Genomic DNA, 21,994 nt, shown 5'->3' with positions numbered 1-21,994 from the left:
GTAAACTATATAATATTTATAGCATGAAATACTTCACAACTGTCAAAAAGAAACTAATAAATAAATGGAAAGACATCCCATATTCATGGATAGGGAGACTTAATATTGTTAAGATGGCAATACACCCCAAATTGACCTATAGATTCAGTACATTCCCTATTAAAATCTCAACTGTCTTCTTTGCAGGAACTGATCCTAAAATTCACATAGAATTTCGAGGGACTCAGAATTATTAACAAAAAAATATTGAAAAAAAAGAAGTTGGAGGACTCCCACTTCTCCCAATTTCAAAACTTGCTACAAAGCTATGGTAATCAAGACAGTGTAGTACTGACATAAGGACAGACACCTGGTTCAGTGGAATAGAACTGAGAGTCAGAAATAAGCCCTCACGTTTATAGTCAATTGATTTTGTCAACATTAAAAATCACAAGACCTGGTCAAAGGGGGCTGGGAGGGCTCAGCGAATAGGGCAAATCTTTGTGTGACTTTGGAAGTTTGCTTTTTTTGGTTCTGTTTTGTTTTTGTTTTTCTTCCCTGATCACAAAATGATTCTCCCTCCTTAAAAGCAAAAAGAAGAGAGATTCCTGCCCTAACTGGTTTGGCTCAGTGGATAGAGCATCAGCCTGCGGACTGGGGGGTCTCAGGTTCGATTCCGGTCGGGGGCATGTACCTTGGTTGCGGGCACATCCCCAGTGGGGGGTGTGCAGGAGGCAGCTGATCGGTGTTTCTCTCTCATCGATGTTTCTAACTCTCTGTCCCTCTCCTTTCCTCTCTGTGAAGAATCAATAAAATATATTAAAAAAAAAAAAAAAGAAGAGAGATTCCTGAATTAGAGGGCTTAAGGATACTGTAGTGTTTCTTTTTAAAAAATATATTTTATTGATTTTAGAGAGGAAGGGAGAGGGAGAGATAGCAACATCAATGATGAGAGAGAATCATTGACTGGCTGCCTCCTGCACGACCCCTAATGGGGATCGAGCATGCAACCCACCCAGCATGTGCCCTTGGCCACGAACCTGGGACCCTTCAGTCCGCAGGCCGACGCCCTATCCATTGAGCCAAACCAGCCAGGGCTGTAGTGTTTCTTGAGGAATAGGGGGAGGTCCTGCAGTCTTCAGGGGCCCTATACACTCTCCAAGGAAGTGGAGGTTCACTGCATCCATATATATATATATATATATATATATATATATATATATATATATATATTGATTTCAGAGAGGAAGGGAGAAGGAGAGAGATAGAAACATCGATGATGAGCAATGCTGGCTGAGCAGATAAGAGGCAGTTCTTGAATGAGAATGGACCGCATTCCAAGGTTGACTCAGGTCCAAGGTTGACACCTGAGTCCCAGGGGCGTACAACTTCCAGCCAGGTTAGAATGTCCTTTCTTTTATCAGAACAAGGCAATCACGGTTAACAGAAGAGCATGATTAATATTTCTTATACTTATAGCTAGTCACCAATATTCTATTTTTGCCCCTAATGTCACCAGTGTGCAGAATAGTCCCAGTTCTCAGCAGGAGCTTTATCCACTGTCTGGTCCCTCACTAGCCACTGCCACACAATTCCTCAACCCTGCCACTCCTTCCCTACCCAGACTTGGATTTGTCCCCTACCCCAGTCTCACCCTCAGCTCCAGCTCTTCGCTTAGCCTACAGCACTCTTCATTCCTTCCTCCAAGGCTCAGCACCAGGCTTCCTCTGGGCCTCTCCTCTCTCCTGGTGTGTCTCCCCATCACCAGCCTGTCTGGGCTAGGTCCTTTGGCACTGAACAGTCTGGGTCCTACTGTTGGCTAACCTGTTCTGTGTAGTACATTTTTCTCTCCTCACCAGCCATGCCAATTCCTGGAAGGCAGCGCTACCTGAAACTACAAAGCCACGCCCACTCTGCATCCATCCCCTGGCTGGCCTTGTACCAGGCACCCAGCAACTCTTCAAGCCCCACTACATTGAACTTGGCATTCAATCCTTGCCCAAGGCTGCCCTTTCCATCTCGTTTCTTAATGCTCTTTCCAACAACCCCAGTCCAACCACTTCTCCAACTTCTCCCATCTGCGTTAAAACCTTCTCAGACTCAGCTCAAAAAGGTGCCCCGGAGATGGAATTAAATCTCTTCTTCCCGCTTACTAGTAGAGCTAACCTACTACTGTTTCCCTACACACATCGTGCACTTGGCACACGACCACGTGCCTTAAATTAGATAGAATCTGAGTCTGTCTCCCTCCGACACCCATGCCCTCTGTGAGCACCTTGAGGAAAGGGCCCGAGTGCTGTTTATCCTTGCCCTCACAGCTCTTTCAGCCCGAAGTTCAATCTGAGCTTGTTGAATAGACTAGAAACAGGATGGACAAGTGTCCCAAATCCAGAAGCGAACATCCCGCAAACGCCCTTAAACGCACACTCTAAGGGGCAGCTCCTTTGTCTGTCAATGTCTACAGACGGGCGCTGCCCCACCTCGGGCAAACTACCCGGCGCCCGCACAAGGCAAAGAGCAAGCCAGGGCATCCATCACATGATTCTCCAATCACATGATCCCTAGAAAAGGGGGCGGGGAGTGAATTGAGTAGAAAAGAAGCACGGCATTCTAGGATGGCCCCGCCTCTACGTCGACGAGTAGCCAACGGGAGCTCGACAGCCCGGACACCTGGCCAATGGAAACTGAGGTGGGCGGGCCATCGCGCTGCAAGGCCCAGGTCGGTGAGCAGCGGGGTTGCTGCTGCCCAGCGAGCGCGGAGCCGGACGCAGGTAAGGAGATGGGCAGCGCAGACCTCTCGCTCACTCTTTCCCAAGGCCTGGGCCACAGGGACGTGGGGGCTTGAGTTTATTTCGGGAGGCAAGAGAAGACGCTTAGAGTATCGTCTTTGGGGGGGGGGTGGTTGCGGTGCACTGGAGGGAGTTTTTTGAAAGGTGGCAATCTAAGCAGAATGGCAGTGACCCCCATTAGAAGGGACGCTCTTTACCTTCTAGCATTCCCGCAAGCCGCAGCCCCTTCCCCCAAAGCAGGGAACACTCTGTTTTTGAGCCGGCTCCGCCTCCCCCGTCTGGTTGCGGTGGTGGTAGATAGGTAGGTAGATAGTCTCCTACGGCTGGGAACGGGAGAGGCGCCCTCCCTAGTCCCGGAGCGCAGAGGACTGGAAGTGAGTCTTGAGACCCTGGCCTTCTCCAAGGACTTGGGAGTGCTTACGTCTGGCTCTCTCTTACTTCCTTTCTTGTGGGGTGGGACAAGCTAACTTCCGCCTCTCTCAGCCACTTTTTTCCTTGCTCACGCGCCTCGCTGTTGGGTTGGTTCACATGTTGGGAATCTCGTACTTCTGACACTCAGAGTTGGTGGGTGCCACCTAGTGGAAGATGACAGAGATGGGGGCTTGAAGAGGCTCCGGTTTTCCCTCTCTGTTTTGGCAGTGTGGATGGGGTGGGGTGAGAGAGGCCGCCACTCAAAACCGACCTTCGAGGAATTGGGCTCCCACCTCCCCCATCTCTGGTCCTAAGTGTGTGTGCTTGCATGTGTATTCAGTAGACACATACACTATAATTCCTAACCTCAGGATACCCAGGAAGGAAAAGAAATCATTAGGGACCTGAATACTCTGACATCTGTACAGGCACGCCTAAGCCAAGAAGTGGGTGGGGCGAGCTGTAGATCCCTTGCCTCAGAGCTATGGGTGTGGAGGAGAGACTGCAAGGGGCTGAGGTCTAGGACCAGTCGTCTTCATCCTTACCTGGCCAGGAGCTGTGGAGGGGGCAACTTTGGAGGCTCTCATAATCAGTGGTGGCAATTCTAGGACTAGGACCAGTGCTATATCCTGGCAGCTTCTGCTCTCCCTGTTTCTGCCCTGCCTGCTCAGATGCTTCTGTCCCCTTCCTCTGCTTGGACCCTAGGCCTCTACCCTCCTGGGGTTTGTGATTCATTCCCAGGCACTGTGCATGGTGCCACGAGAAATGAACCCAGGTCCCATATGCTCTGGAGCCATCAAAGCCTGTCACCTCTATATGACATGGGCACGTTACTTAGCATCTCTGAGTCTCGGGTTTCCTCCTTTGAAAGTAAAGGCGATAATTACTACTTTGGATGGTGGTTACAAAGAAGAAAGAAAATGTAGATTGCTTAAACTGGCTCCCAAGAGGCTCAACAAAACATTGTTTTTGCCCCTCGAGGCAGGGCCCACCCTTGAACTAGTGGGGCTGGCTGAGCTTGGAGGAAAGTTGTTTAGGAAATGAGAGGCCGTGCCCCATCCCTGGACTGAAGCTGGTTCCTTCTGCCGACTCCAGAGTGGGCTCTCGTGGGCTCTCTTCATGTGCAGCTGAGTTTTGGCTCCAGGATATTGGCAAGGGTGGGGAGCGTATGTTTGGAGAGTCTGAAAGTCCTGGTGGTGTTGAGGGCCGTTTGAACACAGTGTCTCAAAGGCTGACGCAGCCTGTGTATCCCTTTCCCTTGGTGAGGAGGGGATGGTCAGTGAGCAGGCCGTGACTGGCCTCTGGGGAGGGCAGCCCAGATTCCACTTCCCTTTTCTCGTTTCTCAACCCCGTGGTTTCCCACGTTGTCATGTGATATCCCCTCTGCCACCAACAGGCCTTGGCAGGGTGCAGGTGTGAACACAGTATCAGGCAAGGAGACATTCAGAGGGGCTAGCTGGGGAAGTGAAACCTGGCTTTTCTTCAGAGGGAACGCAGTCCTTGCACCAGTGCCTCCCCTACACCCCAGAGGCAGTCCAGTCCCACAGGTCAGACCCACAAAACCCACAAATCTTCCTGACTCTTACATGACCACATTTCTACACATTCACCCGTGATAGGCCACATGTTGCGGACACAGATTCACACATACTCATGTCAGCATTTATGTTCATGGGTGTACACGCACTCCGGCATGTGTGATACACACACACAGGACACATGTAGGAAGTGGAATCTCAGGCCCCACATCTTCCTCCCCGAATAAGGAGTTGTGGAGGAGGCTCGGTAGTCCCAGGCCTGGGCCTAGGGGGAGACTGGCTCCAGAATCAAGGGTGGCGTGGCCTTAAGCTAGTTGCCAAATGCCTCTTGGTATTTTTGCAGGTGGATCATGTGGATCCTGGTGAGCTTGGTGGCCTTAGTGACAGGGCTGGTGGCTGGAACGCAGTGTCCAGATGGTCAACTCTGCCCTGTGGCCTGCTGCTTGGACCCAGGAGGAGCCAGCTACAGCTGCTGCAATCCCCTGGTGGGTGTCCTCAGCCCAGGCAAGAGCTGGCAGCTGGGATTTTCCAAAAGGTCATGTTGGGTGGGCCAGAGGAAGGGGCCAAACTCTGGTCCCTTGGTTTATCCTCTCCTCTCTTCCCAGGACAAGTGGCCCACAGCGCTTAGCAGGCGTCTGGGCAGACCTTGCCAGATTGATGCCCATTGCTCTCCTGGCTACTCCTGCCTCCTCACTGTCTTGGGGACCTCCAGCTGCTGCCCCTTCCCAGAGGTGAGGGTACCACCAGCTCGATGGAGGGGCTCAGTTCTGTGTTTACATGTTCCCTACACTCTTCCACCCTGGGTAGAAGGGCCTCGTCAATGCAGGCGTCTCTGTGTCCCACAGGCCGTGTCATGCGGGGATGGCCGTCACTGCTGCCCAAGGGGCTTCCACTGCAGTGCTGATGGGCAGTCCTGCTCCCGAAGATCAGGTGCAGTAGGGGTGGAGGTGGAGGGCAGGCAGATGGGCAGCATGTAGAGCTGGAGCACCCAGGAGCCCCGCTGGCTGGGTGACCCTGATTTCTGCTCTCATGTCCTCTTTCATGTGGCATCGGTACTAAGCACGCTCCGTGCTCTGGATAGAGGGGCAGCACTGGGGCTAAGAGGGGAAGGAGGGAACTCGAGACCACAGGCCTAGAGCCAGGCATTGCAGGGGTGGGGAGAGGCCAAACTGGGCTGGTTTAATGCCAACCCAGTCAATGGATGCCCCTGTCCTGTGCCATATTTCTGAAGCAAGGCCTGGCTTGTGTGAGAGTGGTTTAAGTGCCTGGGATCCTGGCCGGGTGGCTCAGTTGGTTGGATCATCGTCCCGTAGTACACCCATATTGCAGGTTTGATTCCCAGTCAGGGCACATACCTAAGTTGTTGGTTCGACCCCCGTGTATGGGAGGTAACTGATTGATGTTTCTCTCTCACCGTTCTCTCTAAAATCAGTAAAAACATATCTGGGTGAGGATTTTAAAAAAAGTGCCTGAGCCCTAGTGCCAGTCCCCCGAACCCCTGTAGTTGGGAGTGTAGGCCCTGCCGCCTGAAGCTCCTACAGTGATGGAGGCAATGATCTTCACTGACTGGGTTGGTGGAATCCTGGGTCATCCTATCCACAGATACCAACCCCTTGGGTGCTGTCCAGTGCCCCGGTAGCCAGTTCGAGTGCCCCAACTCCTCCACGTGCTGCATTATGCTTGACGGCTCCTGGGGATGCTGCCCCATACCCGAGGTACAGGTTTGGGAAGATAAGGATGGGGGTGGGGGCAGGAGCAAAGCGAGGGGCTGGAGGGGGCAAAGACAGAGTCAGCACCATCTCTTCTCAGGCTTCTTGCTGCGAAGACAAGGTGCACTGCTGCCCCCGTGGCACCACCTGTGACCTGGTTCATACGCGCTGCCTCACCGCCACGGGCACCCTCCCCCTGGCACGGAAGATCCCAGCACAAAGGACTAATAGAGCAGGTGAAGAGATGGGTGAACTTCGGGTTGGGGGTTGGGAGTGAGGAGAGGCCCTGCCTGGCTTCTAGCTGAGGAAGTTCCCCTCTACCCTGGCTGCCCCTCACACCTTTCTCCCCTTCCAGGGATCATGTGCCCAGATGGACAGTCCCAGTGCCCTGACGGCTCTACCTGCTGTGAGCTGCCTAATGGGAAGTATGGCTGCTGCCCAATCCCTAATGTGAGTGAGGGGCTATCACCAGTTGGGCTATGTGCCCACAGCCACTTGGCCTGGACACCTACCTTGCAGGGATCCCAGGGGTCTGAGGTTGGCTGACAGGTTGCTGGGAGCCTGGCTGCTCAGGACATATGCTACCCCCTAGTGGGGGGTTGGGGCAGTGCCAGCTGTCAGCCTGACTTCCTTGTGCTCAAGTAAGACTGGAAGCCACAAAGACCCTCCCTTGCCTTCACCCAGGCCATCTGCTGCTCCGACCACCTGCACTGCTGCCCCCAGGACACTGTGTGTGACCTGGTCCAGAGTAAGTGTCTCTCCAAGGAGAACACTATGGACCTCCTCACCAAGCTGCCAGCGCACACAGGTACCAGAAGCAGGCCACAGACTCTTCCACCTGCACCAGGAGGAGGAGAGTTGCACCAGGCTATTCCAGGAACAGATATGGGGGCGGGCACTGGTGGCTGCATGGAGGGGCCCAGGCAGGTACAGCCCCCCCTTTCTCCGCATTGGGCTTCGCCTTAGGATCCCTGCCAGGGGTGGCCTTCCATCCTCAACATCTGGTTCCAGCTGTGGAGCCCACAAAGGGTATGACCTCCAGACGGTCCCCAGTGCCACTGCTGACTTATCCTCCTTGCCCAACTCACAGTGCAGGAGGTGAAGTGTGACACGAAGGTGAGCTGCCCTCTTGACTACACCTGCTGCCTCCTACCGACAGGAGCCTGGGGCTGCTGCCCATTTGTCCAGGTACCCAGGAGTGGTGGGTGGGCTGGGCTGAGCAGAGGGGGGCAGCAAGCTAGGCCCCTGTGCCTACTGCCCCTTCTCTATCCATCCTAGGCTGTGTGCTGTGAAGACCACTTGCATTGCTGCCCAACCGGCTTTAAGTGTGACTTAGAGAAGGGTACCTGTGAAGGGGAAGGCCACCAGCTGCCCTGGATGGAGCAGGCCCCAGCCCACCTCAGCCTGCCAGACCCCCAAGCCATGGAGAGTGATGTCCCCTGTGATAATGTCACCAGCTGCCCTTCCTCCACTACCTGCTGCCGACTCGCGTCTGGAGAGTGGGGCTGCTGTCCTGCCCCAGAGGTGCATGGGTACTGGGGTAGCATTGGGGGGGGCCATTGTCTTGACCTGGGCAGGTGGCCAGATTCCTGTTACCTTGCTCTTCTGCTCTCTGCCTGGCTCACAGAGGCGGACCAGCTCTTAGATTTCATTCCCAGCTGGAAGAACCGAGCAGAAGAGGCAGAATGGGGTAGGGGCTCAGTGTTTCATCCCACATAGTATATAGCTTCCTAGATCACTCTTTCTGCCCCTTTCTCCCCTCGCCAGGCTGTCTGCTGCTCGGACCACCAGCACTGTTGCCCTCAGGGCTACACGTGCTTGGCTGGGGGTCAGTGTCAGAGGGGGAACCAGATTGGGGCAGGACTGGAGAAGGTGCCTGCCTACCGGGCTTCCTTGTCCCAACCCAAAGACATGGACTGTGACCAGCACACCAGCTGCCCAGTGGGGCAGACCTGCTGCCCAAGCCTGAGTAAGAGCTGGGCCTGCTGCCAGCTGCCCCACGTGAGTGTCCACCTGCCTGCCCCTGGAGAGGGGAGCCGAGTCCTGGGGGTGAAGGAGACAGCATAATGCCACTCTGTCCCCCCAGGCTGTGTGCTGTGAGGATCACCAGCATTGCTGCCCCAATGGGTACACCTGCAATGTGAAGGCCCGAACCTGTGAGAAGGAGGTGGATGCTGCCCACCTGCCCCTTGGCCTTCATGTGGGTGTGGGGAATGTGGAGTGTGGAGAGGGGCACTTCTGCCATGATAACCAGACCTGCTGCCGAGATAGCCGCGGGAGCTGGGCCTGCTGTCCCTATCGCCAGGTCAGTGTCACTCCCTCCCCTGGGTCTGGTATGGACCTGGCCAGGTCCTGCTCTAACCCTCGTACCCTCCTCTGATCATCCAGGGCATCTGTTGTGCCGATCAGCGTCACTGCTGTCCTGCTGGCTTCCGCTGTGGGGCCAAGGGCACCAAGTGTCTACGCAGGGAGACACTGCGCTGGGACACTCATTTGAGGGATCCAGTCCCAAGACAGCTGCTGTGAGGAGAGACTGGGCACCAAAGACACTCCATAGCCCCCGGGACCCTGTTCAGAGGGTGCCCTCTGCTCAGGCCTCCTTATCACCTCTCCCCCACCAAATTCTCCTGGACTCTCCATTCTGAGTCCCCCATCATTGAGGTGGGGGTCTCCATCTAAGGCTTTCCCTGTCACATGGGGAGCTGTGGCAAAAGCCACGTTACAAGCTGCCATCCCCTCTCCCAGTTTCTACGGACCCTGTGGCCAGGTGCTCTTCCCTATCCACAGGTGTGTGTATATGTGTGTGTGTGTGTGTGTGTATGTGCTCCAATAAAGTTTGTACACTTTCTTAATAGTGTTTGATTTGGCCACCCTGCCTGCTCTCCCCAGAAATCCCCAAGGGTCCCCATCCAGCACCCACATTTCCCCAACCCCACAGACACACACAGAGTTAATCTCACCAGTTTTATATTTGCTGCTGCCCACAGCGGTCCTATCACATTATCCCGTTCCCCAGAGCCTCCCAGCCTCTAAGCCTCTAGCCCTGTGACTTGGTGGCCCAGAGGCGGGCTCCTCAGCAAGCAGCACCCCCCCCCCCTTCCCAGGGGTCCACAGAGAATTCCCCCTCCCTTCCCAGCCCTCATACTAGCAGCTAAGGCCTGGCTGCCCCTCCTGCTTTCTCACAATAGAACTTTCTATGTACAGCCACGTTTATACAGGCACTGCTTGCCCCCCACCCCACCCTCCTCCCCAGCACCTCCCAATGGGGGTCTGGACCCCTCCCACCGCCTTCGTGGAGACAGACATGGGGTCCCTCCCAAGCCATTACCCAGCACATACCACTGAACAGCTCTGCAGGCCTCTGGGCACCTTTCAAAGCCCAGCGCTAACAGCGAGTGCCCCTCAACTCCCTGGAGTGCGCACCCTGGCGACAGGCCCAGGCGGCCAGGGCGGAGCCAAACCCGCAGGCGGTGCCAGATCCGGAGGAGGCGCTATTTGACGTTGAACACCATCAGCGGCCGCTCCTCCCGCCGCTGCCAAGGGCTCTTCTTGTCGCCCGCCTCGTCGCCCACCTCCGCCCCCAGCTCGTCCTCCGGGCTGGTGAGCGAGTCGCGCCGTAGCTCGCTGGCGCTGCTGCGGGAACTGTCCCCGCGGCTGCGGCCCCGACCCCGGGGTACCGTGGCCGCTCGGCCCTCGGGAGCCGCCACCTCGTCCAGCAGCGGTGTCAGCGAGTTGTCCTCCGGAGAGCAGAGGCCCGTGCGGCTCTCGCTGCTGCTGGGCTCCGTGTCCTCGCTGAGCGCCAGGCGCGGGGGTGCGGGCGGGGGCGGTGGCGGCGGCGGTGGGGCGGCAGTCGGGGCGCGCTCCCGCTCCTCGCGCAGGGGCCGCCGGCGCGCAGGCCGCGCCTCGTGCACGTCGACGCCCGAGTCCAGGCTGGCATCCGTGCTCCGGCCGCCGCCCGCCTGCAGGTCGATGTAGGAGTGACGCACCTGCGAATTGGAGCGCCCGTCGAGGGACACAAACCAGGCGCGTGGGTGCGGCTTCACGCCCAGTTCGAGCAGCTTCTTCTCGGTCAGCGCCTGCAGCTCCCCGTTGAGCTGTGCCATGGTTGACTCGTTGAACAGCACCGGGATGGTGACCGAGCCGCTGACCGGCGCCGAGCGCCCGCCTCCCCAGCCCTCGCCGCCGCCACCCCCGCTGCCCTCGCCTCCCGCGCCCGAGTGACCCTGCATCAGCGGGCGCTGGGAGTCGGGCTGGGGAAAAGGGCGTGCTGGGCCGGGGGCCGTGCCCTCGGGTGGGATGGGCTCGTCGCCCGCCCCCGCGACTCCCGCCTCGCCGCCCAGGCGCACGTAATGCGCGGGGATCACCAGGGTGGGCATGACGTTGCGGTAGACACTGTCCTTGAGGTGGTCGATGGAGCCGCAGAAGATGAGCTGCCCCGCCTGGCTGAGCGACGGCGGCCGCGCCAGCTGGTCCACTGACTGCGACAGCAGGAAGTCGGGGGCCTTGCTCTCGGCCGCCCCCTTGTGGCCCAGGTAGTGCTCGAAGGGCGGCGGCGGTGAGGGCGGCTCTGGCAGGAAGGCCGTGGCCCCGGAGGGCCCCCGCCGGTACTCCTCTAGGCCTGGCTCCAGCCCTCCAGGACCCTCGACAGAGCGGGCGCCCTTCTGCCCAGCGCCCTCACCCCCGCGGGCACCTGCAGGCTCGGCGGCCGGACGACAGACTGAGCGTGGCTTGGCGCGGAAGAAGTCGTCCCGGGAGCTGGCCAAGTCGCGGGAGCTGGAGAAGGCAGAGTGGAGGGGGCCTGGAGGAGGCGCCTCGGGGTCCCCCGACGGGGTGGGCTCCAGGGGCCCCCCACAGATGAGATGGAGCTGGGACATCGAGGTGGCTTGGTCTCGTTTGTTGCTCTCAGAGGGCCCAGAGAGCTGCAGCTTGCGGTGCTGTTGCCTGGGCTTTAGGCAGCGCCTCCTGGAGAGAAGAAGGCAGACGGGTCCCCAGGAAAGGGTCATGCCAGAGCAGCTCCCTAACCCACAGCTGCAAGATTGAGGGATTGAAATAGTTGGGAGGATCGGGACAATGCCTGGGACTAAAACATCCAAACAAACAAAAACTCCTGGGGGAAGTTTGTGGAAAGAGCTTGTATGCCTGTGGGAAGTCCAGCTAGCAGCCGTGCCCATTTGGGTCCCTTTCGGGTAAATTGCATGCCTGCGCAGTAGGAGATGCATGAGAACCTGGGAGGATGTCCGAGCCCGGGGTCCCATGGAGGTGAGAGCGGGGCAGGGTGTCTCTGGTGGGGCCTGCCCTGCAGGTCCTGCCTCCTCTCCCACTTCTCTCAAGCCACCAGCTTTTCAGTCTTTGCATGTGCATATGCCCTGCTTTCCAGTCAGTGCCTGGAAGATCAGGCTGTGCTTTTATGCATTTTGGAGGCCTGAGCACCCAACACAAGGCCAGGCATAGGTAGGCCTCCGTCTGCATGGGAGGAGAGAAGGTGGGGGTCTGGGTATCACTCACCGGCAATAGTAGATGAGCAGACACAGCAGAATGAGCACCAGCAGGGCCAGGGCTGCCAGGATGGTGAGCAGGAAGATGGTATGGTAGGTGCCGATGTCCTGGATGCCTGTTGTGATGGTGACCAGCCCTGTGCCAGGCAAGGGCTTAGCGTTCCAGGTGTGGATGCCCTTCCTGCCTTTCAGAAGGAATCCACTCGCCCAGCCTCCCCTTCCCCCACTGTCCCCTGCCCCCCCTACCACACTCTCACCAGTCATGGGGGAGGCCATGGCAGCCGCCCAGTACCCCAGCTGGGGGGAGACAAAGGTCCAGTAGAGCTGCCGGCCTTCCTTCCGGATCACGCCAGTGCCATTACGTACCCACAGCCCTGGGAGAGGCAGGGGTTGCATCAGATTCAATGTCCTCCCATCTAAGTCTCTATCCCCAAACTCCAGCCTCGGCAACTCCCTGAGGCACTCACCACTCTTGGGGTCAAACCTCCAGGCTGGAATGCTGGTGCCCACAGCAAGGGCACGAGGCTCTGAGGGCACAGGCAGAGACAGGTGAATGGGGCCTGAGAGTGGTACTTCTGTTCCATTGCCTGTCAGCAGGTGCACGCTCACGGCAGCCAGGGGCATCAGCTCTAGCCAGGAGCCATTGCCTAAGGGAAGGGGACACGGAGCTGAGGGATAAACCCTCAAAGTGGGGGACATCCCCTCCATGCCTGGCACCCAGCATACCTGAGCTGGAGGCCTCGGTGCCCAGGAAGGCAGGGAAAGCCCGCATTTCCTGCTGGGTGCTGGCAGGTGTGAGTGAGGCCCAGAGCTGGCTGTAGGTGGAGCTGATAGGCAGGCGGGCAGCCCGCCTTTGGAACTGCACCCAGGGCTGGGAGCGGGCACCTGATGGAGAGAGGAGGGGCTGCAGTGGCCTGGCCAGGGACAAGGTTGCCCAGAGACCAGAGCAGAAAGCAAGTATCTAAGGAGAGGGGGAGCCAGCAGGTCAGGCCACTTGGGAGGCCATGGAGGGTGGTGACTTGGGAGAAAACTGGGCAGTCCTAGAACGTTAATTTGGAAGGGATGTGGACCAGAATCCTAGTCCTGGCTGTATGACCTGGAGCAAGTTACTTGCTCTCTGAACCAGTTTCCTTATCCTATCTAATAAAGAGGGAATATGCTAATTGAACATCACGCCCTCACAAAGATGGTGGCACCCACAGCCAATAAGGAGGGAATATGCTAATTGACTGCCATGCCCTCAAAGATGGCAGCACCCACAGCCACAAGATGGCGGCGCCCAGTCCCTTCAGCCCTGCCGGGACGGCAGGTGCGCGGCATGGTTGGGCTCGCCTCCAGGTGGGTCTGGCGGCTCCGTGCACCTGCCTCCGGAGTCCTCCAGTCACCTCAGCCCCCCAGCTGCCCAGAGCCGGCCCAAGGCACAGGCAAGCCTCGGATGGTGGCTGCCCAACCACCCAGGGCCACCCAAGGCTCAGGTAACCAGGGCCAGCTGAGGCTTGCGCAGCCGGCAGTGGCAGCAACAGAGGTGTGATGGGGGCGTCACCTTCCCCTGATCGCCAGGTCCCCTCCCACCCCTGAGGGCTCCCGGACTGTGAGAGGGGTTAGGCCGGGCTGAGGGATCCCCCCCTCCAGTGCATGAATTTTCAGGCACTGGGCCTCTATAATAATAAAAGCACAATATGCTAATTAGACCAGACAGCCAAACGACCTTCTGGACGTCCTTCCGAACGAAGCTGGGGCTGCGAGGGCCAAGCCCCTTGCACGAATTTTGTGCATCAGGCCTCTAGTTAACCTATAAAGTGATGAGGTTCAGGTCCTCAAACAATTACTGTCTACAGTGTGGCAGGCACTGTGTTAAGTGCCGGGGATACAAAAAATGAATAAGATACAAGTAAAAATTCCCAGCCTTCAAGTTCACAGTCCAGTGTGGTGTGGTCTGTTAGGGTGCTCATTTCTGCTGTGGTAGATGGAAATGTTCCACATCTGTGGTGCCCATTACAGCGCCCACAGACACACATGGCTACTAAGCACTTGAAATATGGCCAGTGTAGTGTGACTCAGGAACTGGATTTTTCACTTTTAAAAATTTAATGAACTTTTAATTCATTTAAATTTAAATAGCTACGTGTGGCTAGTAGCTACTGCATTAGACAGCTTAGGCTCTGCCTGTTGTCCACCTGCCTTGGGGTGGAGAGGACGTGAAACAGAATTCTGATACAATAAGGTAATAGTAACTTTTATTAAGCTTTGATATGCTGGGTACTGTTCTAAGCAGGTTAATATCTATATTAAAACCCCTGTAATTAGCACAACAGGCCCTGACGTAGGTACCTTTATCATCGGCCCTATTTTACAGGGCAGAAATGGAGACGGGAGGTCAGTAACTTGCTCAGGTCACAATCCTGGAGCCTGACGGAAGCCCACGGAGCCTGGTGCCAGGACACATTGTCACCACTGTTCTATCCTGCCTCACTATTACAATAACGGGGTGCGGGGTGCAAGCGGAGTTCGGCCCGCCCAGCTCCGAAGGCCCTGTGGCACCTGGCAGGATAAGACAGCCAGGGATGAAAGTGGAAAGGAACCCCCAGGACTGCCAGGAGAAAGGCCCCCTGGCTCCAAGCAGCATGTTGGTCAGGGGCCTCCAGGTGACTGGAGTGGGGGGTGGGGGGAGGCAGTGGCAGGTCAGGTTCCAGTGGGCATGGTCAGGATGTGAAAGAGTCTAGGCGTTATACTGAAGCAGTGGGATCTGTGGGAGGCTTTAAGCTAGGAAGCAATAAAGGGTTCCTTTGGCATTTTATTTTGATTTTTTAAACGTTTTTATTGATTTTTAGAGAGAGGAAGAGAGAGGGATAGAAACATCAATGAGAAACTTCCATGAGAAATAACAACATTGATCAGCTGTCTCCTGCACGCCCCCTACTGGGGATTGAGCCCAAAACTAGGGCATGTGCCCTGACCAGGAATCGAACCATCACCTCTTGATTCCTGGGTAGACACTCAACCACTGAGCCACACCGGCTGGGCTCCTTTGGCATTTTAGAAACTTCCCGCCCGGCCAGTGTGGCTCAGTGGTTGAATGTTGACCCTATGAACCAGGAAGTCAGGGTTTGATTCCCAGTCAGGGCATTATGCCCTGGTTGTGGGCTTGATCCCCAGTGTGGGGCGTGTAGGAGGTAGCCGATCAAAGATTCTTTCTCATCATTGATGTTTCTATCTCTCTTTCCCCTCTTCCTTCCTCTTTGAAGTCAATAAAAGAAATACATTTTTAAAAAGAAACCTCCAAAGAAATTTTAGAAGCCTCTGATTCAGGATCAGAGAAATGATGATGAACAAATGAGTAATTTGGGGGATAAGGATATAAATTGAGGAGGGGCTTCTCTCACTCCAAAACCCAGAGTGGCTCCCTAGTACTAGCTAGACGGAGTCTCCCCTCTGCCAGGCTTCATCAACCAGCCTGCACTAGGTGCCCCTTCTGCATAGCCAGACCAGAGCATACCCTTCTTTTTTTAAAGAGGAAGAGAGAGAAACATCAATGATGAGAGAGAATCATTGACGGCTGCCTCCTGCACGCTCCACACCAGGGATCCAGCCGGCAACCCGGGCATATGCCCTGACCGGGAATCCAACCATGACCTCCTGGTTCCTAGGTCAATGCTCAACCACTATCCCTCTCCCTTCTCCTGGTTCCTAGGTCAATGCTCAACCACTATCCCTCTCCCTTCTGCTGGGCCAGAGCATTCCCTTCTGCCCCTGCATCTGGAAGATTCCCCCAGGCCTTCCTCTCTAGTGAAGGTGCCTTTGCTCCGTCTTCAACTCCCAAGTCCATTCAGTCCCACAGCTCCCTTCACTAAATGCTCTCATCCTGCAACACTCACAGGCTAGGGTGTTCTCAATATTGAATGCAGCTACCCTCTACTCCACTGTCCTGCCTGCTCTGTCACTATTTCAGGGATAACCTGTTTGTGTGTTTTCCTACTTGTCTGTGAACTCCACGAGGCAGGGAATGGGTTTGTTCTTCTTTACCATTGATCCCCAGCACCAGACACAGGGCCTGGCACAGCCTAGGTGCTGCAGTCAGTCTTAGCTGAATGAGACTGAAAGCTTGTAGGTACACCAGGGCCACTGCAGGATTGCTCCAGGCCTTGCACTCCATCAGTGTTCAATGCCCTGGAATGACCCTCTCATGGTCTTCTAACATGGCCATGCACCCAGTAGGTGCACAACAAGGACGCGGTGACCCGCTGAAGATATGGCAGGGAATGGGCATTCTATTGGTAGGAGTAGAGGGAGAATAGAAGCCACGAGAAGCCCCAAGAACAATAAACATTTATTGGCCACCTTCTGTGCTGTTTTTTGCATGCTTGATAATATTCAGTCCTTACCTCAATTTGAAGATGCATATACTATCAATATCCACATCTCAGAGAGGAACAAACTGAGGTTCAGAGGTCAAGGGACTTGCCCAGGGGCACCCAGCTAGAATGGAAGAGCAGAGCTCTCTGTACTCGGGTCAGGGGGCAGGAAGAGGAGCTGGGGGTGGTCGGAGGGAGCCTTACCAGGAGAACCCAAGAGGATGTGCACCAGGTCCTCATAGAGGATGAGAGTGGCCGGCCGCTCGGGGAGCAGGTAGAGGCTGACTGACGCATACACTGCGGGAGGGGTGGCCTGTGAGCTCCAGAGAAAGCCCCTGCCCACACCCAGGCAGGGAACTCCCTCCATCCGAATCCCAGTGACTTCATCCCCCCTCAGCCCCTCTGCATCCCCCAGGCCAGGCAGCAGCTGCTGGAAAGCCTACCCCCTCCGCCCCCAAGGACTATTTTGGGAAGGGGTTGATGGGGTCAGCTGCTGCCCCCCCTCCACCTGCCCCTGCACTCACAGGGCAGCTTGTCAACGCGCCAGGGCACGGAGTTGGTGAGGAAGCCAGGGCGGGCAGCAGTGACTAGCACCCAGGTGCCCAGGCGGTAACTGAGGGGCAGTGTGGCCACACCCTCTGAGTCCGTGGTGCCAGCAGCCAGCAGCATCCGATTCCCAAACACATCCACTGAGGCCTGGGCCAAAGGCACCAGCTCCCCGCTCACATACACCTGAACCTTGATCAGAATCTCTGTGGACAAGATGAGGTGAGGAGAGTAAGGAGGAGGAAGGGAGGAAGAGAGAACTGGGGGAGCCTCAAGATCAGAGGAGGGGGCTGTGGGTGGGGAGCAGCTTTGGGGCCAAGGCTACATAAGACATTATAAAAGCTAGCATTTACAGAGCCCTCAAACTTCACATCAGCCTGTGAGGCAGTTGGCACTATTTCATCAAGTCTAGTCTAACACATGCACTTATCCACATTTTAACATTTCTGAATTCAGACTATGCCTATGGTTGATTTTGTCATAATTATAATTGGCAGCATTTTTTCCCCTTTCTTACTGGCACATGAAATAATGGTGCATCTCCCAGTCAATGATGTATTAGACTCAATAAGACATGCTCTTAGCCCATTTTGCAGATAAAGAAACTGAGGCTCAAAGAATTTATATATTTGTACTACAGTTCAGTGGGAGGTCCAAACCTGGGTATTGACTCCTAGACCTAAATTCTTAACCGCCCAGACCCTATGGGGCTGGTGTCAGGGAGAGGAGAGGAAAGGGAGGGCTGAGAAAGAATGGTTAAGTAGAGAACCAGAGGCTACAAGTGGAGAGGAGAGAGGTCAGGACTCAGCCATTTGGGAGAGGATGGGGTGCTAGGTCAGAGTCTGGGTTCTTAGGAAGAAACTGAGAAGGGGACTCTAGGGAATTGGTCATTCCCATCATTCATCCACCTCCTAGAACCCTTTGCACAAACCTGTTTCTCTTCAGATTTAGGGACTCACTCCAACCGAAACCCAGACAAGTACCTCCTGACCCCTCCTCCTCAGCGTACTGCTGGCCCCCTCCCAGCTGGTCAGCTACAGTCAGTCACCACGGTAACTCCTTCATTCCTCCCAGAAGATGGGCAGGGAGCTGGGGCCCTGGCAAGGGAAAGAGACTGGGGGGAGGGGAGAAGAGACCCAGGCCCAAGGGAAACTGGTATGGAGGGGGCCGGGAAGAGAAGTCCAAGTCCTTTGCTTTCCAGCCAACTCTGCCCCTAGCCCATGGATGGTCTAGCTGGCATGGCCCTGTAGGTGTCCTGCTCTCAGATGGGGTGATGGCGGGGGGCGGGGGAGAACCAGGCCTAGATTTGCTCTCCGGATTGTCCAGGCAGCCTCTCTGATCCAGAGCACCATCGACCCTTTCTCACTCAGTGCAGCCCCTTCTTCAAGAGCATGCCTCACCCCTACCTTGCTGCTAATAATGAGAGGAGGTGTCATGCTTGGAAAAGTACAGAGACGCAAGTATGAGCCCCAGGAGGCAGGTGGGAGTGGGTTGGGTTCTGGACACAAAGCTAGGGGAGTCCAGGTCCAAAGGGAAGAGCTGCTAGGAGATGTGGAGGCTGAGGGCCACAGGGCACGGAAGGTCAGGGGGCCTCATGGGTGGAGCTTAATACTCAACAGTGACAGGTGTCTTATCTCAGGCTTCCCACCCCAGGGCCAGTGCCGTGCCTGCCCCTGGCATCCCATCCAGCTGTTCTGAACCCACCACCCTGTCCTCTCCCGGGCCAAAGCCCAGTTCTGCAGGGTGGGTGCACACGCTCGACCCTTTCCTTTCTGGTTCCCCTGGGAACTGGCAGCCTCCCCTCCACCTCCGAGTAGGAATTCTGAGAAGCTAGAGGGCCTGGCTATTCCCTACCCCCACCCCAGCCTAGGAGCAGCTGGATGGAGCAGCTGGGAAAAGGGAACCCAGGATTAGGGACTATGGTCATTTGACGGAATGCCTTGGGTTCAAGAAAAGGGGAGAGAGCCCAGGGAACAAAACAGGGGTGGGTAGGTAAGGTCTGAAGAAGGCATCAGCGCCAAACTGGGGGGTGAGGGGGTAGATGCCTAGTAGATTTCCTCCCCCCTACCCCTCAACTGGGCTTCCAGACAGCATTCTGGGAGAGCCCTGATCCTGGCTCTATTCCAGACAATTCCCTGGGCCCCTCCCCTGGGGTGCAGGGCTTGAGAAAAGCTTTCTGAGAAACTAGGGCCCATTCCTAGCCTTCAAAGCTCTTCTTGTCTCCCAGGAAGACTGAGGCCAGAGGCGAACCTTCCCCATTCCTCAATGCCTGACATTCCATACAGTATCCGTTTCTCCTGGCTTCAGCCCTGCCTCATTCCAGGAGGAAATCCGACCCCCTCCCTTCATCCGGACCCCACTTCCCTCATGGAGACTCCCCCACCCTGCTTTTCCTGCCAGCTCCTTGGTGGGGAAGTGAGGAGTGGAGAGCACCAGTTCAGGTTCAGACAGGGATGGGGCCCAGAGGCAGGAGAGGGGAGAGCAGTAGCTGGGTGGTGGGGCAGGAGGCTAGGTGGGGGTGCAGGGCTGGAGTGGGTGGAGTACCCTGAGAGCCCAAGCTAGGGAGGAAGTAATCGGCTAGCTCTCCCACCCTTTCCCGCTGCAGAAGCCGACCCCACCCCCACCTCACACACCCACCTGGGCCCGGAGAGGCGCTGGGGGGGTCTCCTCCACTGCGATGGAGAGGTGAGATGAAGAGGGGGTGAGATGAGGAGGGGGTGATCTGGGAGCGGACTGGGGACAGGAGTGGCCGGAGGCCTGCTGGACGGGACCCAGGCACCTGCCCTCCCAGCCGGCACTGCCCACAGTCAGCTAGCCAGCTCAGCAGGCTCCGCCACCACAGCCCTGCCATGCGCTTTGAGCTAGGAATCACAATGTACCCTTTTTCAGAGCCCCCCAACTTCAGCCCCTTCTCTTTCATGGGCTAAGCAGCATTTCTTTGGTGCACCCCAAAATCTAAACCTGGGGGGCTGACTGGGGCTGTCAGGCTCCAAGGCGAAGAACCCTATTCGAACAGTCAATCCACCAGCAGCCTCACCCCTTTTTCCCCTCCCCTCACCCCCGTCAAACTGGCTCTAGACGCCCAGCCCCCGTCTAGGCCCAGGGTGGCAGCCGAAGCCTGAGCCCCCACCCAGCCGGGGTCTGGAGCGAGGAACCCGCAGGGGGCTGCGGAGCAGGCGCCCGCCCCAGCCCGCCCCTGGGCGGGTGTCTTCGGTAGACAATGGCTCAGGCAGCAGCGCCTCGCGGACCAGGAGGGAGAAAAACAAGGCAGGAGGTGGGCGGTGGCGCAGAGCCTGGGGACCCCCGCCCTCCCCATTGTGTCTCCCCGAGACCCCCTCCCTGGAGGTCCTCCTCTCCCCCGTAAGCTCCGAACCCAGGTTGCCTATCTACCCCACCCAAATCCAGGGAACAGAATAGCCCCCCAATTCACGAGCGCCGCCAAGAAGGGGCTGGCGGGCGGGGCCCAATGGGGGTGGGGGGCGCAGGCTGGCGATCGCTGCCCTTCCTGGCCGAGACTCACCCTGCGGGCTGGGGGGCTCCGGCGGCGACTTGCCGGGAGCCCGGGAGGCGCCGCCGAGCAGCAGCCCCAGCAGCGGTAGTAGCCGCGTGAGGACGCTGGGGCCACTCGGCGGCGGCATCGCGGGGCTCGGCCCGGCCCTAGCGGCCCATGGCTCCTGCCCGGCCCCGCTCGGCCGGCCCCGCTCAGCCCCAGCTCTGCGCGGCTCGGGCTCCCGCTCTGGCTGCAGCGGCCGCTCAGCGCGATTGTCTCCGCCCGGAGCCACCGCCAGCGCCCCCTGCAGGCGGCGCCCCACCCGATGGTCCTCCCGGCACCACCCCCTCGCGCCCTGCTCCGCCCGCCTCCTGCCTGAGCTCAGCCCACCCGGCAGCTACCATCCTGTGCTCCAGACCCAGAGCTGCAAGGGAGTGTATCGAATGGGGTCCAATCGCCAGGGTGCTTGAAGTTCCAGAGTTCCTGATATTTGGTGCATATTTTGGGAGGGGGGAAATGGCTACTGCTTGCAACACACTCAAATAGGTGGGTACCATGGTCATGAGCGTCTCCAAAAAGTGTAAGAACTGCCCTGTTTTACTGCTCCCCCTCTCCGCACAAACATTCCCTCAGCGCAGGGGAGATAGGGCGCAGCCCCCTGGGAATCCGTCCCGGTTCTGGTCTGGCTCTTGCCTCTTAAGCCGTTAGCAAGTTACTTAGCCTTCCTTTAAAGTGAGAATGGTAATCTCTACCTCGCGGGGTTGCTGTAAAGATTAAATGAGATGATGTAAAGGGTCTAGCACATGTCTGACCGACCAGGTGCTACTGTTGGCCCCGGTAATAAGATCTATCCATGGGCTGTCTTGACGGTTAGGAAGTGCTAGAGGTGGAGACAGCCTGCCTGTGCCACTGAGAATCACCAGTTGGTCTCACTGGTTGTGCTTCATGAATGACAATCTGAGTCTTTTCCTTCTTCCTCAGCCATTGAACCCCACCTTTGAAGAGAGCTATTGGCCGGCCCTCTTGCCCCAGCCAAGCTCTCTTTCCTTCCAGTTTCTGATGGTCATCATCACTCAGTTTCTGGATGGCCAAATCCTCATCTAATCTGGCATCCCTCTCCCGGTTCTCTCTGGCTTGTTACCTTTTCTTTCTCAAAATATATTGCCCTGCAAGGGATTGGAGACCTAGAGCAAGGACCGCAGGAACATGGGCTTCGCTTCTGGTGCTTCTCTCCTGGTTGGGCCTTCTGAAATAAGGGGACCTTGTTTTGAGACTGTGGACAAAAACAACCAACTTTCCTTTTCTTCCCTTCCTTCCTTTCTTCCATCTTGTCTTTCTTCCCTTCCCTTCCCTTCCTTTCCCTTCCCTTCCCTTCCCCCCTCTCATAAATTTCCATCTAACCAGATTTCCCAGTTCCCATTCTTATGTAACCAAATTGTTGGAACCTTAGCACAGGATTTAGCACTCCTCCCTAGTGAATTTCATCTTGTTGGTTACAACCCAACTTTACAATCTGTCAGGGCTGCCTGAATCTGCTTCAGTCACCCATTGTATTGGAGCTCCCTCTCAGCCAGCAGCCATCTGCAGGGTGAAGGGCCTCGTGACAGTACCAAGCAGCCCAGGGCTAGGATGGAGCTTTGGGACACCCCTATAGAGACACCCTTCAGCTTTATCAAAATTGTTCA

At 56.6% G+C, this 21,994-nt stretch overlaps 2 protein-coding genes across 4 annotated transcripts; one reads left to right on the top strand and one right to left on the bottom strand.

Annotated features, from left to right (window-relative positions):
- The first annotated feature begins 2,651 nt into the window (after positions 1–2,651).
- On the top strand, positions 2,652–9,283 carry GRN (granulin precursor). Of its 2 annotated transcripts, none has more exons than XM_080680819.1 (13): positions 2,652–2,750; positions 5,061–5,202; positions 5,323–5,448; positions 5,563–5,647; positions 6,320–6,432; positions 6,527–6,662; positions 6,782–6,876; positions 7,111–7,234; positions 7,517–7,614; positions 7,705–7,950; positions 8,194–8,427; positions 8,513–8,731; positions 8,815–9,283. In XM_080680819.1, exons 2-13 carry the CDS (start codon positions 5,068–5,070, stop codon positions 8,950–8,952), a joined length of 1,749 nt encoding a protein of 582 aa, XP_080536945.1. In that variant the 5' UTR covers positions 2,652–2,750; positions 5,061–5,067; the 3' UTR covers positions 8,953–9,283. The 2 variants fall into 2 exon arrangements, with proteins under 2 accessions (XP_080536945.1, XP_080536946.1); XM_080680820.1 differs by having other exon boundaries at positions 2,675–2,750; positions 5,061–5,221.
- Positions 9,284–9,697: 414 nt separating this feature from the next.
- On the bottom strand, positions 9,698–20,585 carry FAM171A2 (family with sequence similarity 171 member A2). Of its 2 annotated transcripts, none has more exons than XM_080678758.1 (8): positions 20,340–20,585; positions 16,798–17,025; positions 16,478–16,570; positions 12,648–12,806; positions 12,389–12,568; positions 12,179–12,295; positions 11,932–12,058; positions 9,698–11,388 (listed from the first exon to the last, which is right to left on the bottom strand). In XM_080678758.1, exons 1-8 carry the CDS (start codon positions 20,455–20,457, stop codon positions 9,918–9,920), a joined length of 2,493 nt encoding a protein of 830 aa, XP_080534884.1. In that variant the 5' UTR covers positions 20,458–20,585; the 3' UTR covers positions 9,698–9,917. The 2 variants fall into 2 exon arrangements, with proteins under 2 accessions (XP_080534884.1, XP_080534885.1); XM_080678759.1 differs by having other exon boundaries at positions 11,932–12,037.
- Positions 20,586–21,994: the final 1,409 nt, after the last annotated feature.

The sequence above is a fragment of the Plecotus auritus genome, assembly GCF_963455305.1.
Source record: "Plecotus auritus genome assembly, chromosome: 7".
Lineage (NCBI taxonomy): Eukaryota > Metazoa > Chordata > Mammalia > Chiroptera > Vespertilionidae > Plecotus > Plecotus auritus.
Note: the sequence above shows the minus strand (reverse complement) of the source record. Positions and strands in the feature narration are given on the sequence as shown.

What these genes read in the sequence shown, in the direction of transcription:
- GRN (XM_080680819.1), top strand. Translation starts at nt 5,068, where the DNA reads ATGTGGATCCTGGTGAGCTTGGTGGCCTTAGTGACAGGGCTGGTGGCT. An exon ending in GCTGCTGCCCAATCCCTAAT is followed by an intron (nt 6,877 to 7,110) that starts GTGAGTGAGGGG and finishes GCCTTCACCCAG; the next exon opens with GCCATCTGCTGCTCCGACCA. An exon ending in CAAGCTGCCAGCGCACACAG is followed by an intron (nt 7,235 to 7,516) that starts GTACCAGAAGCA and finishes CCCAACTCACAG; the next exon opens with TGCAGGAGGTGAAGTGTGAC.
- FAM171A2 (XM_080678758.1), bottom strand. Translation starts at nt 20,457, where the DNA reads ATGCCGCCGCCGAGTGGCCCCAGCGTCCTCACGCGGCTACTACCGCTG. An exon ending in GGAGCCCCCCAGCCCGCAGG is followed by an intron (nt 17,026 to 20,339) that starts GTGAGTCTCGGC and finishes TCTTGTCCACAG; the next exon opens with AGATTCTGATCAAGGTTCAG. An exon ending in GAGGTTTGACCCCAAGAGTG is followed by an intron (nt 12,296 to 12,388) that starts GTGAGTGCCTCA and finishes TGCCTCTCCCAG; the next exon opens with GGCTGTGGGTACGTAATGGC.